The sequence below is a fragment of the Mastigoproctus giganteus genome, chromosome 9 (assembly GCF_048544385.1).
Source record: "Mastigoproctus giganteus isolate SK-2022 chromosome 9, ASM4854438v1, whole genome shotgun sequence".
Taxonomy (NCBI): Eukaryota; Metazoa; Arthropoda; class Arachnida; order Uropygi; family Thelyphonidae; genus Mastigoproctus; species Mastigoproctus giganteus.
The window spans coordinates 73,950,815-73,967,226 of NC_143583.1; the positions used below are offsets into that span (position 1 = coordinate 73,950,815).

The 16,412-nt window shown below is 37.6% G+C and overlaps 1 protein-coding gene across 5 annotated transcripts in view; it reads right to left on the reverse strand.

The window, feature by feature from the left end:
- Positions 1 to 16,412, reverse strand: part of inaE (inactivation no afterpotential E) — a 350,568-nt gene that overhangs the window by 45,940 nt on the left and 288,216 nt on the right. For all 5 annotated transcript variants that reach the window (XM_090381709.1, XM_090381708.1, XM_090381707.1 and 2 more), the window contains 2 exons: positions 13,526 to 13,606; positions 1,689 to 1,831 (listed from right to left, as the gene is read on the reverse strand). In XM_090381709.1, the coding sequence (XP_090237835.1) occupies positions 1,689 to 1,831; positions 13,526 to 13,606 (224 nt within the window). The remainder of the gene's footprint in view (positions 1 to 1,688; positions 1,832 to 13,525; positions 13,607 to 16,412) is intronic.

The window sequence follows — 16,412 nt, forward strand, 5'->3', positions numbered from 1 at the left end:
AGAAAACTGGATACCCTATAAAAGTTGTCGGCAATCCATAAGATAGAAGCTTACTTAAACGATTTTTATACAAAACACAATCAAAAGCCTTTGAAATTTCACGAGCAACTGCACTAAACGTTGCCATTGAAGTAGTTCATAATGGGTAACATAAGTCAATATATTACGAATGGAACGATACTGACAGAAACCATATTTGAGATAATTTATCAGATGGAAAGTTTCGAGATAGTTTAGGAATTGGTGGTTAATAGATTTATTCTATAAAACAGATGAGCTTCCATCTGTTTCTTTTCCCAAATTTCCAAGCACAAGAACAAAAACCCAGTGGAATAAGAAATTGTAAAAAGGCGACACAGAACAGGAGGAAGCTCAATAGCACAGGTTTTGAGAAGAAGTAGACAAATATCATCAGAACCTAAAGCTTTATTTGCATCAATACTGTTTGAAATTCTTCTCACTTCTTTTTGACGAACGACGACAGAAAGTATTGAGCGCAGTGTCCTGGGAATGGTAGGAGATGATTAACCAAGATTGTCCATACAAGAGTTAAAAGAAAAGTAGGATGCGAGTAAGTCGGCTTTATCTTGAGCTAGGGTAGCAATACAACCATGAAGTTTTAATAAAGGTGGAAGTAGAGATAGGAATTTCTCAGAATCTCACCAGCTGGTTCTGTGTGACTCGAAAATGGAAGCCAGCTGGAGTTGTGAACATTAAAATCAACAAAAAATTTACCTCACTTAGAAATGTTGGACTGGAGAAAGTAAAGTTTCAAAGAGAGGAAGTCAGAGAGTTCCAAGTGATTAGGCTAAATGGAAGATCGATAGAGGCAACAGATGAATTTGACAGAATAAGATAGAGAGATTTTAAGCCAGAGGCGATCAAACAGAGGAGATTACAAATTATTTAGTCTTTGACAGCGAATATCAGAGCGGGCATATGCACAAGTGCCACCTTTGAAGCGAAAGGAATCGTACAACGAATGATTAGGACAACTGACTGAGCATTGGTTGAATCAACCGATAACTGTGATTCTGTTAGAAAAAGTAAGTGGGTCTTGGCAAGCTAAGTGGAAATGAATGTCATTGAGATTGGAACTGAGACCAAGTATATTTGTGAAAGGAACGAGGAAGTGTTCGGGACGTTTAAATCTTTTAGTATTTAAGTTTGTTTTATTAGTTATTAGTTTGACTATTCATGATGTATTCAGTAGTAAAAAAAGGTGGGGAGGACATGTGTGAAGTTATGAAATTTCTGGACATGGCGTATGCACAGCGAGAATATGCCCAACTCGTCCACTTAAGGTGTAATCGACAATGCTCCTGCGTATGCACTACTCGGACTCCCTCCAATCACTGTCTGAAAGAATAGAGGCAGCGAGATTATATACTAGCTGATCTGGATCCTCCTAGAGAGTTACCAATAGTTTCAGTCCAGTGAACTGTCTCGCGGCCGGCATGCGAACACTGTTTTAGAGCTGTACCCTCGAAATGTAAGGAAGTTGGGTCTTGCCATGATGCCTACGATAACCTTTAAAGACGTCATTCATACTGCACGATGAAAGAGATGGGGATGGTTAATTGCATGCTCGTGATTTCTTTTGATGAATAAATCTATATGAAATATAGCGATATACATTTAAAAAAAATTAACTGCTAATCATGATAGCCAGAGTACCGGAGTATTACCTTAGGAGTCCTCCTGGGGGGGAGTAGGCGTAACAGACGAGGTTCGGAAATTCTTGCCTGAGTAGAATGGCTAGGATAGCGGCAGTTCCTGCTCCAAGTGAATGCCCCACAAGAACCAGATCATAATGCTGCGTACCTTTATCCTGTAAGATATAACATAAATACAAATATAATATAAATAAATACAAAGTTGTATTTTAAAAAGTAACCGTGAAGCATGATTTATTTTCTACCTTCAAAACAGCTGTTCACAGAAATAATCAACTCAGTCTCCATAGTTTAAATAACACCGACTGGTGGTTGTATAGGTGAAAGAGTTTAAGATTCAGTTCAACCCGTCAATGCATTGTTGAACTAAGGAACATTTATTCAGTTAGCTAGCCTCATGTGGAAATGGTATAATTTTCTCTTGGAAAGAGGATCAGAGACTAAAATATCTCTTTAATATTGAGTATTGAATAAGACAATTATTTAATTTAAAATTTCAAAATTTTGTGATCTCGAATTTGCTTTAATCTGGATTGTTTAAAATTCTATAATCCAAAGTTGAGCTCTCGGAAATTATCCATTCAAAATATTTCCCATCTTCGTTAGATATTTAAAAAATAAAATAAGATACATCCGTTTTATAACTGGTGTATCTTTTAAATCCTACTTAGAAGTTTATGTTTCTTTAGGTTTCCAGCAGCTTTAAACAGAGAGGTCGCCGTAGCCTAGTGGTCAGGCGCGCGGGTGCATAAGTACACGTGCCTTGAGTGACCGGGGTTCAAGCCCGTGACTGCTGAATACGGTGCTGTTTCTTGTATTCTGTCTATCTTGTGAACTCCTCTGACCGTTTGGTCGTCCCGGAGTATAAACAGAAAATTTATTTATTATTTATAGCTGGCTGAAGCTAGTCGTATATGGAATTATACAGGGTGTCTCAAAAATATTGGTACAAACGTTTAGGGGGAGGTAGGTAACATCTAAAGGAATGTGAATCGCATAGGAACCCATAACCGAAAACGTCACAGTAAGTCGGTAGACGGCGCTGTTCATCAGTTCGCGAGAGGGAAAATTTCTGGTTTACTCGTTCAAGCAGTAGTCGCCGCACGAAGAGCATGTATCGATATACGAACTGTGAGCTGGCAGACATGCACCTAGTGTATGGATTAGCAGAGGGCAATGGACGAGCCGCTCAACGAATTTATGGAGAACGCTTTCCAGACAGACATGTACCGGATCACAGTTTGTTTGCGCGTGTGCATCAAAATTTGTGCGATTATGGGTCATTGTACCGGATCACAGTTTGTTTGCGCGTGTGCATCAAAATTTGTGCGATTATGGGTCATTTAGAGGTAACAAGAGTAGTGCGGGCAGACCACGTTCGACGCGAACTCCCGCCATGGAAGAAAGTGTGTTGAATGCCGTCCAGAATAATCCTACTACCAGCATACGTGCCGTTGCCTCTGCCTTGGGAGTGTCTCGTTGCAGTGTACAGCGTGTCTGGCACGACGATTCCTTACACCCCTTTCATCTCCAAAGGGTTCAGTTACTGCTCCCCCAAGATCATCCTGCACGTGTGGCTTTTGCGCAGTGGTTTCTCCAAGAAAGTGTTCAAGATTTAATTTTCCAGCCTATGTTTTGGTCACGGATGAGGCTTATTTCACTCGGGAAGGCTTATTCAATCAGCACAATGTTCATGTGTGGGCTCACGACAACCCACACGGTGTGCGCCCCCATGCGGCACAACATCGCTTCGCAATAAATGTGTGGGCAGGTATGGTCGGTGACTGCTTAGTCGGCCCATACCTGTTACTATCCCGCATGAACTCCGCTAAATATCGGATCTTTTTTGAACACGTTCTACCAGGGTTACTTGACGATGTTCCAGCAAATGTGAGACGCAACATTTGGTTTCAACATGACGGGGCGCCTGCCCATTATGGAAGGTGTGTTCATGACCATTTGAACAGGCGTTTTGGGCGTCGATGGATTGGCCGTGGTGGACCCGTTGCCTGGCCCCCACGCTCACCTGATTTATCCAGCCTTGATTTCTTTCTGTGGGGGCCTTCAAATCTATCGTGTTTGAATCGCCTGTGGAGACGGAAATGGATCTCGTGGCGAGACTCGTCTGCACTGCTGCTACTGTCAAAGAAACTCCAGGTGTGTTCGACCGTGTCCGCCAATCCATGCTGCGTCGGTGTCAAGCATGCATCGCTTCTCATGGTGGAACCTTCGAGCATCTGTTGTAACATCATGAAATGCATCCATTTCGTACTCCATTGTTAATATTATGTCAAATAAATGTTTGCCACTAATTACTGTCTTGTGTCATTTCTGCTTCTTGTGCCTCTGGTACTACTTCCCCGTGACGTTTCCGGTTATGGGTTCCTATGCGATTCACATTCCTTTAGATGTTACCTACCTCTCCTAAACGTTTGTACCAATATCTTTGAGACACCTTGTATATAGCTGGACAACTTGTTCGAAAACTGATAGTCTTTTTTTAACAAACTAGTGGCAGTGTATGTTTGATATCTGTGCAGTATTGCAAACAGGTGGTAGGGGTTGCTAAGAAAGCTGGCTGGGACCGGATAGTTTAATAAATAAATAAATAAAATATTGTGGAATTATCTACAAAATTAAATAAGATTGTGACTAAGGACGTGTGTATCATCTTGACAAAGTATTTATTTCGTTTTCGTGGAGCCTTGCACTCGAATTAGTTCAATTTGAAACTTAACTCCGACTAAAACGTTTTCACATTTACACTGGCTTAAGAAAAAAAAAACATGTCCTGTTTTCTGATAACGTTGTGCATTTTCGGCAAATCTGTTAGATGTTCCATGCTGTTGATGATCAATAGTAGCTTTGACCACTGTTCTTACGCAGTGTCAAAAGGTCCTTAGTTCGATTACGGTCTTAACAACCAGAGCTGTGAGTTTTTACAAACCTTTGTGGAATTAGTAGGGCAAGGGTTGGATGGACTTTTCTTTGAGAAACTCGATGTTCCCATCTCATAAACACGCAAATCAATGATAAGCCGAGGAAGCTAAGACCTCTGCTTATTTTAATCAACCAAACTCATCCATTCTAATAAATCACGTGAAATGCGTCTTGAAACAATTCTCTTTAAATAAAAGAAGAGATATTTAATAAGAATAATTAGTTATTTACAATTAAAATTTAATTTTACCCTAACACGAACAAGAAGAAACGCTTCAGGAACTGCTTAACAAGTAGATTGTAATAAAAGAGAATCCCTAGTGTATAATTGATAAAGGTGAATTTTGATCGGGGGTGGCCCTTTATTAGCAAAAGCAAACTCAATGTTTGCGACGGATATGCACCACCTTCGTGTTTCATATCCGTCGTTTTATTTACTTCCATTTATTTATTTACAAAATACGGACGAAAGGAAGTTATAGTGACCTCTGGTTGACACCAACGGTGGGGGGGGGTTATTCCACTAAGAGAAAGAGAGATTAATGCTAGACCTCTGTAATTTCATTCTCTATACGTATTTTGTTTTCAACCCTGTACACAATTCATTCTACGAAATTTGAATTAGAAGTGAATAAGTACGATTCCCAGAGTGCCACCACGTTTTAAATGGCGTTAAAGCAGGGTCAAGCAGTGACAGCGGTACCATGATGCCTTATTGGAATAACAACAACTGAAGCTTAAGAGGATAAATGAGTTATTTTAATCGAAAGTCGTGTTACAATAAAGAATATGGTCGGTGTATTCGATCTTCTCGCACTTGAAGGACAGATTAGCTATTATCTTGTTACGTAAGCTCCTTTCATACGTTGGGTACTCAGGCGTAAAATCCAAGTTACTTTTATTTGCCTCGTTAATCATACATGCTAGTGGTCCATTGAGTCCGTAATTAGTTCTTTGTGTGTCACGATGTAAGGTAGGTGTTGAATGATAATTACGAGCAGGAACATCGATTTGAACGGATCGGGAGGAACAACTTTTATGTATGACCTTATAATGGAAGAGTAGGTCACTGCATATCTCTCTACACAGAGATGAGCTCCCTTAAGAGAGCTCATCTAAATTCTTTGAGTTATTTCTGACTATAATGCCAGCCAATCACCGAAAATAACGAGGCTGATTGGTAGTTAGACATTTGTAAGGATACTGGAATGTCTTTTTAAGATTCACTACAGTTTAGAGGAAGCGTGAGGAATATTGTGAATATGCAGATGAATAGACCCATTCAAGTACCATATTACTCGGAGGTCCAACTGAAATGGGCATAGTGACTGTCACAAATAAAGGTGATAAGGAAATCATACTAACATTTAACTTGTGCTTGTTTTCAAAGCTAATTGTAAAACATCTAAAAGAATTTTCTAATAAAAAAGATTCTGTTTGTCTCCAACATAACCATGCGGTAACAGGGAAGTTAAAAACTTATGTGGAGTAAGTGGAGTGTCTACATCAGTTTAGCTTCATACGTTTAAAAGTATGGGAATACCAAGCAAACCTGATTATCTTTGACCCGTTCAGAATTCTATTAAAATATGTGACCAAATTGTAAACGAGTTTTGTTTCAGAATGAGAACAACAGGAGATGGGGATTCAATACGTGTCCTCATTCATCATTAGTTTCCTTCAAGTAGAAATATCAATCTTTCTGTTGATAAGACATTAATGATAATAAGACAATATTTATTGCGGACTTCGTTTAAGTTTTGGAAGCGAATAAATAAGGAACTGAATTATATTCATCTAATATAATTCAGTTCCTTATCTAATATTTAATTCATCTAATATTTCATAAGCTGCATCTTCTGTACTTTATTCTGTCACAATGGATCAAATATCCCGTATTTGATCCAGAATTACTAGTTCTGTGATAAAAATAGGATTTGCAGCGTTGTCAGCGAATAACAGCTGTGCAACATCATCTCTTCAATTTCAATTAATGCCTTGTCATCACCAGGCTTACAGTTTCAAATGGAGCTCGCTAAGGAACTGTACTTTCATCTTACAGAGAAAACCATTCACAAAGCGTGTGTTACGCGTCCTTAAAATTATAGGTAGGAAGATTAATCAATACCTCGACTGCAGAGACAAAATCAAATCGACAATGTGCTTTGTCGAATCGTCCTGAAGGAAGTTCCATGATCTGACTATGTTCATTACTAGTAATATGCTTTAATTTATGGATATCATTCGAATTAGAACAATTTATTGTTACATAAGCTGTTCTACGTTAATCATACTGAGAGTTAAAATAAAATTATTTAATATGGACTCCAAATAAAATATTTAATGATATAACGACAGGAATAAAACTTATAAATCTGTATTAAATTAATTTCCAAACATTATAAGGCGCTGCTATTATTTAATTTTAATAGATCTGCATGCTCTTCAGAAAGCTTCAAGAAGACTCCTCAACTTTTCTTGGTGTGTAACTAATTACCCAACTGTTGCATGACTTTCTGAAACTCCCTATTAGCATTTTGTATTTCTCACAAGAGGTTAAAAGTTGTCCTTTTTTTTCTTTCATTCTTAACGTTGGCTAATGTTTCACCACCAACATTACATTGACTATGTTTCATTCCTTTGCTCCTAATGTGACATTTTCGTAATTAACACTTTAAGAAAATAACAGAAAATTTCACATCACGAAGAAAATTGAAAGTCGAAGCTAATTACGCTCTTCCTGCTTTGTTTTTTTTTTAAATTTTCTTTCTTTGAGTCGACCTCATAACATTCGGATTTCTTTTTATAATTTGCAAATGACTATGAGGCTTTTTTGAACTGGGATTCGAGTTTTTATGGGTCATCAACTATCGAGATTAGCAACCGTTAATTCATGAGTTTCTTATTGCACTTTACATTGATACTCATTATTAGCTTTGTAGACTGAGAGAAAAAGAGATTTCTTTAATAATGTAACATTCGGACAAAATCATAATTTGCTTGTACAACTTAGATTATTTTGAATGCGAATCATCAGAAATAAAACTTAATTGAAACTCTGTGATTAACACATGCGAGATGTAATCCGAAGACTTAATATAGCGATTTGGTGAGAAGCAAGCTAATGACTTGATAGCTCGGGAGTGTAAAACGCTCCGATGGAATCTAAAGAATTAAGCGTGTGTTAAGAAATATGAAAGAAAAACTGGAGAGCTGGAAACAAATACTTTGAAAACAAATAGAATTTTACACATACAATTATGAATGTCCAAATGAAAGTTAGAATAGGTAAACAAGATTGGGACAACAGTTATATTTTGTAAATACGAGGGGCGTTCAATCAATTATCTACCTACTTATAAAGGAATATAAAGGAAATGAGACAGAGGCAAACATTTGTTTTTATTTTTCAATGTAATTCCCCTGAACGATCTGTATTACTCTCCATTTCTCGAGCATGTAGCACAGTGAGCACCCATGCCCTTCAGATCCTGTAGGGGCGCTCCCCTGGAGCTGGAGGTGGTGCGACGGGGGCTGCTGTATCACCTTTCTAAAGGTGCAACTAAGGAGTGTCTCGGCTTCACGCTAGATCCATCTAACAACCTAAAAATAGAGAAGAAAAGACTTGACTCCCATTTGCTGCAGGTGTGGCAGAGGTGCTGGAACGATTCAACCATGGTTTTCCCTGGATTATATGCCTCTTAACAGGACATGGAGCAATCAAGGCCAAGCTGTGTTCTAGGCATTGAAGAAAATCCTACGTGCTCCTGTGGCGGCCTAGAGAGCTGCCAGCACATTATGCATGATTGCCTACTCTATGATGGCTTGCGTTCGCAACTCATTACCAAAATTACCTTCCTTCCTTCCTTCCAAGAGATCAAGAGCGTCATCTTTTGGACAGTGCAAAGGAAAACTAGGCCTTCTCTGACTTTGAGCAGAACCTCTTCACTAGGAGAAGATCCCTCATTGCTAGAAGCTAACAATACTTCGGGTGCTGACCACAAAAAAACGCCAACACACGACTATGACGTGCAAACCCAGTAAACCTGAGAAAGAAATAAAAATACCAGGATAACAACAAAACTAGCTGACATCTCATACTTCGTGGGATATAAACTCATACACCCACCACTGTAATCTACAAACAGTTTGCGATGTCAATCCACCTAACAAATAAGAAGACAAATCCTGATACTTCTGTTAAAGACATAAAACAAGGCCATGCTTTTTACCCGCCTGGACAGACTTCTGAAGACAAAATACGATGGACCTGACATTACTGGATTGACTACTGACTCTGAACTTGTATTCTAGGAACAGCAATATGAGAATGCCAACTTGGCGACCTGGACTTTTTTTTTTTAGATTGAAGTAGGGTTTTAGAAAGAAGTAAAAAAAAAAAAAAAAAGGCTTTGACCTAGTTCGTCAACTGTGTTGACCTGCAGCGCCTTAAGGCGATCTGAACTGGGCACCCTTGCCTGGCTCTCTATTCACCCCATTCTCTTTGGCAGGGGAGACGGGTTCTCACTCCCCCTCCCTTCCCCCTATTTTACCTGGTGGGCTTCATCTCCACTGACCGCCACGGGGATGTCTACTGTGTTGTCCCTGTACTTCTATCTGTCCATCCCAGCCTTCGGTCTCTTTTCCCCCACTCTAACTTAACGTAACTAAATTATTAACTTGCGTCAACTCAGGTTTTTCATCCAGTAAACAGAAAATCGACCACATAATACGCGCAACTTTCAGACATATTATATACTGCGCAATATGGCCTAATTTGCTGATACGCCTAAAACCCTACAACAAACAAACCATTACTTTTCCCACTTCCTTTTTTAATTGATTTTTAATTGATTTTTTAATTGATTTGAGAAATTGCAAAAGAATTATAGACAACCAATTTACCGTGTATGGCCGAGATCAAAAGGGATTACAGAACAGGAATGAATATCTATATTATAAAGATAAGGCAATTTTTAGTACTTTAAAAGCGCTGGAATTATAACAGAAAAGATTCTTCCACCTTTACTCTCTTCGGATGAAAGAGATAGATAATTAGCGATGACGTGTAAGATTAAGATCCAAAGGACCACGATGATTATTGATTTCTGTACCTGCAACGCAGTAGCGATATCGAAGTACAGTGCAAGGGCTGGGCAACAGACAGTTTTACACTTCTTCTTTCCTCTCCTGAGAATGCAAAACATGACCAGAAGACTTTGTGCCTTGTCGACCTTGGTCTGCAAGAAACGCAGAAAAACAAAGGATCGATGGTTCAGCGGCCAGGTTGTGTCACTGCTGGAAACACGTATACCCTTTGCGCGTGTTAAGTCCGCCCACGGATCAAATGTTCACGGCATAATTACAAGGCAGCAACGTCCTAAATGTCAACGGTAGCGATCCCAGCAAAGAAAAAGGAGAGCATCGTGAAAGGGAGGGTTATAATCGGTGGTTATTAGGATCGAATATAACAAATGCAATATCGGACGAAAGTATTTAGAATCGCTCTGAACATGGAGATGATCATCGATTTTTGGATGAGGGTTTTAAATATTAGAGAGAGAGAAATCAATTAGTGATGAAACGAAGTAACGGAAGAGAAAAGATGAAATAAATTTAATCACCTGGAAAAATAAACAAAAAATTTTCGTAAGTAAGAACAGAAATGTCCTAAGTCCTTTTTAATTGTCTGATGGAGTGTATAAGAAACTTAGCTGCACTTTCTCCGGCCAGAGTTTAAATTCTCTGACGTTATTTATTGATTTCTTCTTCGTCTTCTTTATATGACCAATACTTTCGGTATGGTTTTTGAACATAGAGAAATTTTGATGCTCTCATCTAGTGTGCTTCATTAAATGGGATTCACAAACTTAGAATTATATTCTTGACTGTATTCTTATCGTAATATATTAATCGTGTCGATTGGACAATACTTTCGTGCATTGATCCACTTGTTTTGTTTATGGTATTGGGGTGCGTTTCAGTTGCGATATAAGATTTCATGCTTTACAACTATCACCAATAACTAGTCCGCAAGTTTCTTCAAGAATAGAGACTGTTCTTTAGGTGAAGAAACATCAAGATAACGTAGATTCCTTGTCTTTGTAAAACAGGAAAGTGATCTTTGCAAAATTCCGGATGGAATTTAAATCTGGAACCTTATATATTAGCGCAGATTCGAGGGATGGATATGAACGAATGATTAAATTCTACAGTTTCTCAAGCATGTTCTGAGATGCAGTATTATCCGAGTACCATATTAGGAATCAAGTATAAAATTAAGAAACTACATACTGTATGTACATAGGTGCACTCATATTTTAATCACTTTGAAGATTTCCTGAACTTGCAGTATAGGAATCACTGGCAGATAGTGATCACGCAGTCGTTAGTTGGGAGACGAAGAAATACGTTGCGGTAGTTAAAGGCATAGGTTTTAATTTCAGAAAAGGAGACAATGACTTAAAGACGCTACATGGCATCTATCAATCGCGAGGATTGCAGAGGGAGGAGGGAGAATACGTATCTTTAAAGCAATAATTATAGAAGCCATGAACGCATACATACCATTAAGAAAATATAGCACTAGAAGGATGCCGAGATGAATGAATACGGAGCTGGCAAGTCTAATAGAGCAGAAAAGACAGCATAGGAAAGTTACAGAGCAAAGAAAAGTACTGAAGCCTACAACAGCTCAAAGTTGATCTATATTTGTAGAACCACAGATCAGGTGACTGACCAAGGCTGAGTATGAGAAAGCACTGGCTAAGAGAGCAAAGAATGCGGACAAGGAGATTTCACGTATGTGAATATAGAGAAGAAAACGAATCAGCTCGGACCCTTGTGTACTGCGTGGGAAAGTCTTGAATAATGCAGCTGGTGTTGCTGATGAATTGAATACACACTTCACATCTGTCTCTACCGACGAAAGACCCTTTATAGTGAGGAAAGATTGTGCCAGTGAGGCTGAGCCTCATGAAGTTAGTGATTTCGGAATTACAGATGACTGCTTATTAGAAAAACTTTCAAGCCTAAAGACAAATAAAAATAAGGCTCCTGGAGTTGATGGCACATACCCAGTAATTTTGAGGAAGGCGGCCAGAAAGTGTATTTAACCATTGAGGTTAATTCTGGGGACATCATTAGACTCGGTAGAAGTTCCTTTGGATTGAGAAAGTGTTGCCAATACATAAAGGCGATTCTAAGAGTGAAGTCGGTAATTAAAGATTGGTGTTAGTCTGACTTCAGTGATAGGTAAAATTTTGGAGGCAATGATTAAGAGTTTAGGGGCATTTAGATAGAAAAGGCATATTCTATCTAAATAAGATAAAATCATATTTAACTAATCTCATACGTTATTTTGACATTACTCATGAGCTGGATGTAGGGAACACTTTTGACATAGCTAATTTGGATTTTAGCAAGGCATTTGACTCAATCCCTCATGAGAAGGTACTGTGTTGGGATTACTGGCAAGATTCTAAGATGGATCGCAGGGTGGCTGCAGGGCAGAAGGTTTTGATTAATGGATATTTTTCAGATTGGCGTAACGTCAGGAGTGGGGCCCCAAGGATCCGTTCTTGGACCAGTGTTGTTTCTGATTTTCATAAACGACATCAAAAAATGGATAGAGGAGGTGATGTCAAAATTTTCAGAAGATGTAAAGATTGGGAGAGTCGTTAATGACCAGTTCCAAACAGCGTCCCTTCGGGATGATTTGAATTGACTTCAAGAATGGTTATAAAAGCGGCATGTTTTAATGCAGTAAAATGTAAAGTCTTAACACTTGATAAAAAATAAAGAATTTTATTATTATTATTATTAGAACTGGCAACCACGCACCGCAGAAGGGATCTGATTGAGGTTTATAAAACTCTGTGAGGGATTAGTAAAATGAATAAAGGCGGAATTTTCACTGTTATAAAAATTCCAGAACTAGGGGCCATAAATTTAAATTACAAGGAAAGGTTTAGATCAGACTGTGGCTGACAGTTTGTAGAAATTCGAAGGTCAATTGGTTAGACAGAATCTTTATTGCAACAATAATAATACAAATGGATACATTGCGATAGTTACCTATCTGAGGAGGGAAGCGCATAATTGATATTTTCTTATCTACTTTTTACTTTATTTTTTGGCCGGTGCAACAAAAGCCTGTTGCTTTCTTGTATTCTGTGGCTAATATAAATGCTGATGCTAACACTGAATTTCAATAAATTATTTGTTGTTTTTCAATAAATTATGTTTTTTGTTGTAATAATTAATATGGTCACAAAAGAATTTATAGTCTAAATGAATTCTTGAAGAGAACTGATTGGCAAGTGAGTAAGTTTCCATTATTAATGTTATAATCTTCACAAAAATCAATCGATATTGTTTTGTATTCATCTTTTACGATCCATTACCAATGTACTTTGTGATTACTGATTTTGAATTTATAGTAAGGTATTTCACTGTACTAAGTTCAACTTAACAAAGTAAAGGATGCAAACACCTTTGTTTTTTTAGATTAACAAAATACACCCATCTCAGACAAAGACAGTTGCACACTCATATTTAAATAATCTATTATTTTTTTTCATGCTGTTCACTAAGTGATCAATACTGCAGTCATTGTCCTTAATAAATGTTACTTATTGTAAAATATATCTTACCCTTTCCAATGTGCTTACCCCTTCTCCCCGGACGAACCATGCTGTCTCGGGGAGAAGTATACATTTCTATTTGCTGTAAATAAATAAAGATACACACTTATGTACAATTAAATATATTCTTAAGCTCGGTTACATAGACAAATATAAACTATTTTCATGTAACATTCGAACTAAAGTGCTTTTCTCAAACGTTAGTCATTCCACATGTTTAACATTATCGATATTTGACCTTCCAAAGAAATGTAAACAACTTACCGGACTGTAATTGAAGGCTTGGATAAGAATTCCTTCTTCAACAAGTTTCCTGCGGATATATTCGGCACACTGAATCATTCCCTACAGCAGCAGAAAGAGAGAGAGAGAAAAAAAGGTCCTTTTTACGATATAACTTTCACTTCATCTGTGATCAGAGATATGGTGTTTTATATTACAGAGAAGTCGAAAAATCTATTTCTGTAAAACCAGTCTAATATATATACTTATAATATTCATTTCACATGTTCAATTAACATAAACTATTTTTCCCTTTCTTTTATTGTTTGTTTGCTTTTAAATTTAGTGATTATTAGTAAAATATTCAGTAACACCAGGCTTTACTTGATAAAGTGGGAAGTTCAGTCAGTCTAGGCTTTATTTGATAAAAAAAGTGGGAAGTTACTGAAGTTGGCAAGAGTTACCAATTAACTCCCACGGGGCGACACTATAGTATCTGTAAATTGTGCGTATTCTAGTGAGCTTGCATGTTTCTAGGGATGTAAAACCACGAAACCATCACTTGAGAGCAGTTAATACACATAATCCACACCAGAAATGTCCTACTGGATTCAATGTAGCTGAAAATTGATTCACAAATAATGTGTTAGAGATATGGGAAATTAATTGGAAGGAAAACATTATGCGGTTTGGTATTTCAGTAGTTAATGAAATAAAGGAATATATAATGTTACCATTTAAAATTAACTTAATACAGATTATCTACGTTTTGGAGTTCGACTGAATCCTGTGCCTGAAGACAGAATTCAGTATAATTCCGAAATGAAACCAATCTGTATTAAGTTTAGATTGAACCGGTGTCATTTTAATAAATAACTTATACAAAATTCAAATGGTTTAAGTCTTCATTGTGTGAAGATTGTGAAATGAAGACATTCAGTATCTCCATTTGATTATTTATTGAAATAGGAGATGTTTTACTTAGTATTAGTATTGTATTAGTTTCGATAAAACGACGCAAGGAAGCTTTGAGTATTTTTCCAACCCTTTCTTTAAAGTTTGATTGAGTTACACCCTTCACAAGAGTGGATGGGAGTTTATTGTGGCAGAAAAGTGTTATAAATTATACTAAACGTTGTCTGTACAATACAGATTATTTGTTTATCTATTCATATGTGTTTCTGGTTAAAAATGGGACGACTTATGGGATATGTGGCTGAAAACCCCAGCGGGAATCTAGGTCAGATGCAGACGAGAGAAGGAAGAATATGTAGGGCCTTCCCTTCAAAATGCTATGAAGACAGCGCCTACATATCTGGTTACCAGTAAGTAGGCTGTTAATCCGAGTTTTTGTGGCGGAGGAACCTACTACCAACAGGGACAGCAACGGGAAACTACCCTTAAAGTAAACCTATCCCAAGAAATCCAACGATGAGCGAGCAACAGAAGACTGAACGAACTGGAAAAGCGGAAGTGGCCAGTCACAAGACTGAATTACTGGACGATGGTGATGGAAGATGTGCAGAAACAAAATGCAATTATTTTATACATTTCAACCATACTAACGAAACATATAATAGAAAAAAAAAGTACTGAAATTTGGATCTGATAGTATACAAAGAAACAACTTCACCGTACGAAACTTAAATACGACTTTTCAGCTGCGCAATTAAAAATTTATTTATTTAATTCCAGTTAATATCATTAGCTCCATCCCTTGAAAATTGAATACGAATGATAATTAGCGTGTCTTTTTAGAAGCAAAAGTTGAAGGCAAGAGCTTGGACAATACGTATATATAAGAGTGGCTTTAAATGTACAGCGTGTCCCAAAAATTAATTAACCGAGATACTACAGTAAGAATCAAAAGATGATATATATCCTGCAATATAAACGTAAGCTGTTCGAAGTGACGTCCTGTACTTTCACGCAGACATCGGCTCGTCAGATTAGTGGCTGTCTAACACTCTCGAACATTTCCGCAGTGAGGCAGATTGTCTCACAGCCACATTCTGTTCATCTCTGTATTTCTGCGATATCCGCAACTTCCGTTTCATATAACAGTCTCTGACTGCTCGCGGTATCATGTTACAAATGACGAGATTAAACGGCTGAAACACTACAAAACTCTCGCGAGCAAATGACGTCACTCTCCAACCGAGTAGTGTTCAATTTATTTTGACAGGAACACTGTTAAATATATTGATGTATCCATAAGAATTCTAAATCTTATATTTTCTCTAGGTCCTTATCAAAAAATTACTATACCTTTCGAAGATTAAACACACTGCCTTGTCTAACAATATCCACGATCAAATCCATGATCTAACAATATCCATAATCAGTATCAAATAATAGATTATTGGCATTTGGAAAAGGTTTTCTGCAAATGCCGTTAATGAATTATATTCAACTCATTTGCACACACATACGTACTAAAGTTTGTACAATGATATCGAGATAATTAAGATATGAGCTATTGACACTATTCACCAAGATAGATTTCTTTTAATAAAGAATTATCACGTTAAAAATCCTATATCATATCTTTGTTCATACGTACCTGTGGTTACATTTGAACAAGAATCTTGGTTAGGATTTATATACAAGAACAGTTCTTCAAAATTTTGCTGGTGATTATGACCGGTTGCAAAGTAGTTAAAATCACTATCCTTCCACACCTCCTGAGAAAAGTCTGGGTTCGAATCCCATCAGTGACGCCAGGTACTTTTATGGACTTTTTTTTTTTCACACCGTGGCCGAGTTAATCGGTCTTGTGTGCGAACAGTAAGGTTTTCTATCCCGGAAACAAACTCGGGTGCTTTCCTTACAAGAGCATCTACATATTACATTTGGGGTGTATACGTTACCGCTAGGGTAACCAGTGACTTAAATGCTTGTTAAAAACGGCCTTGGAATTTCTGAAACA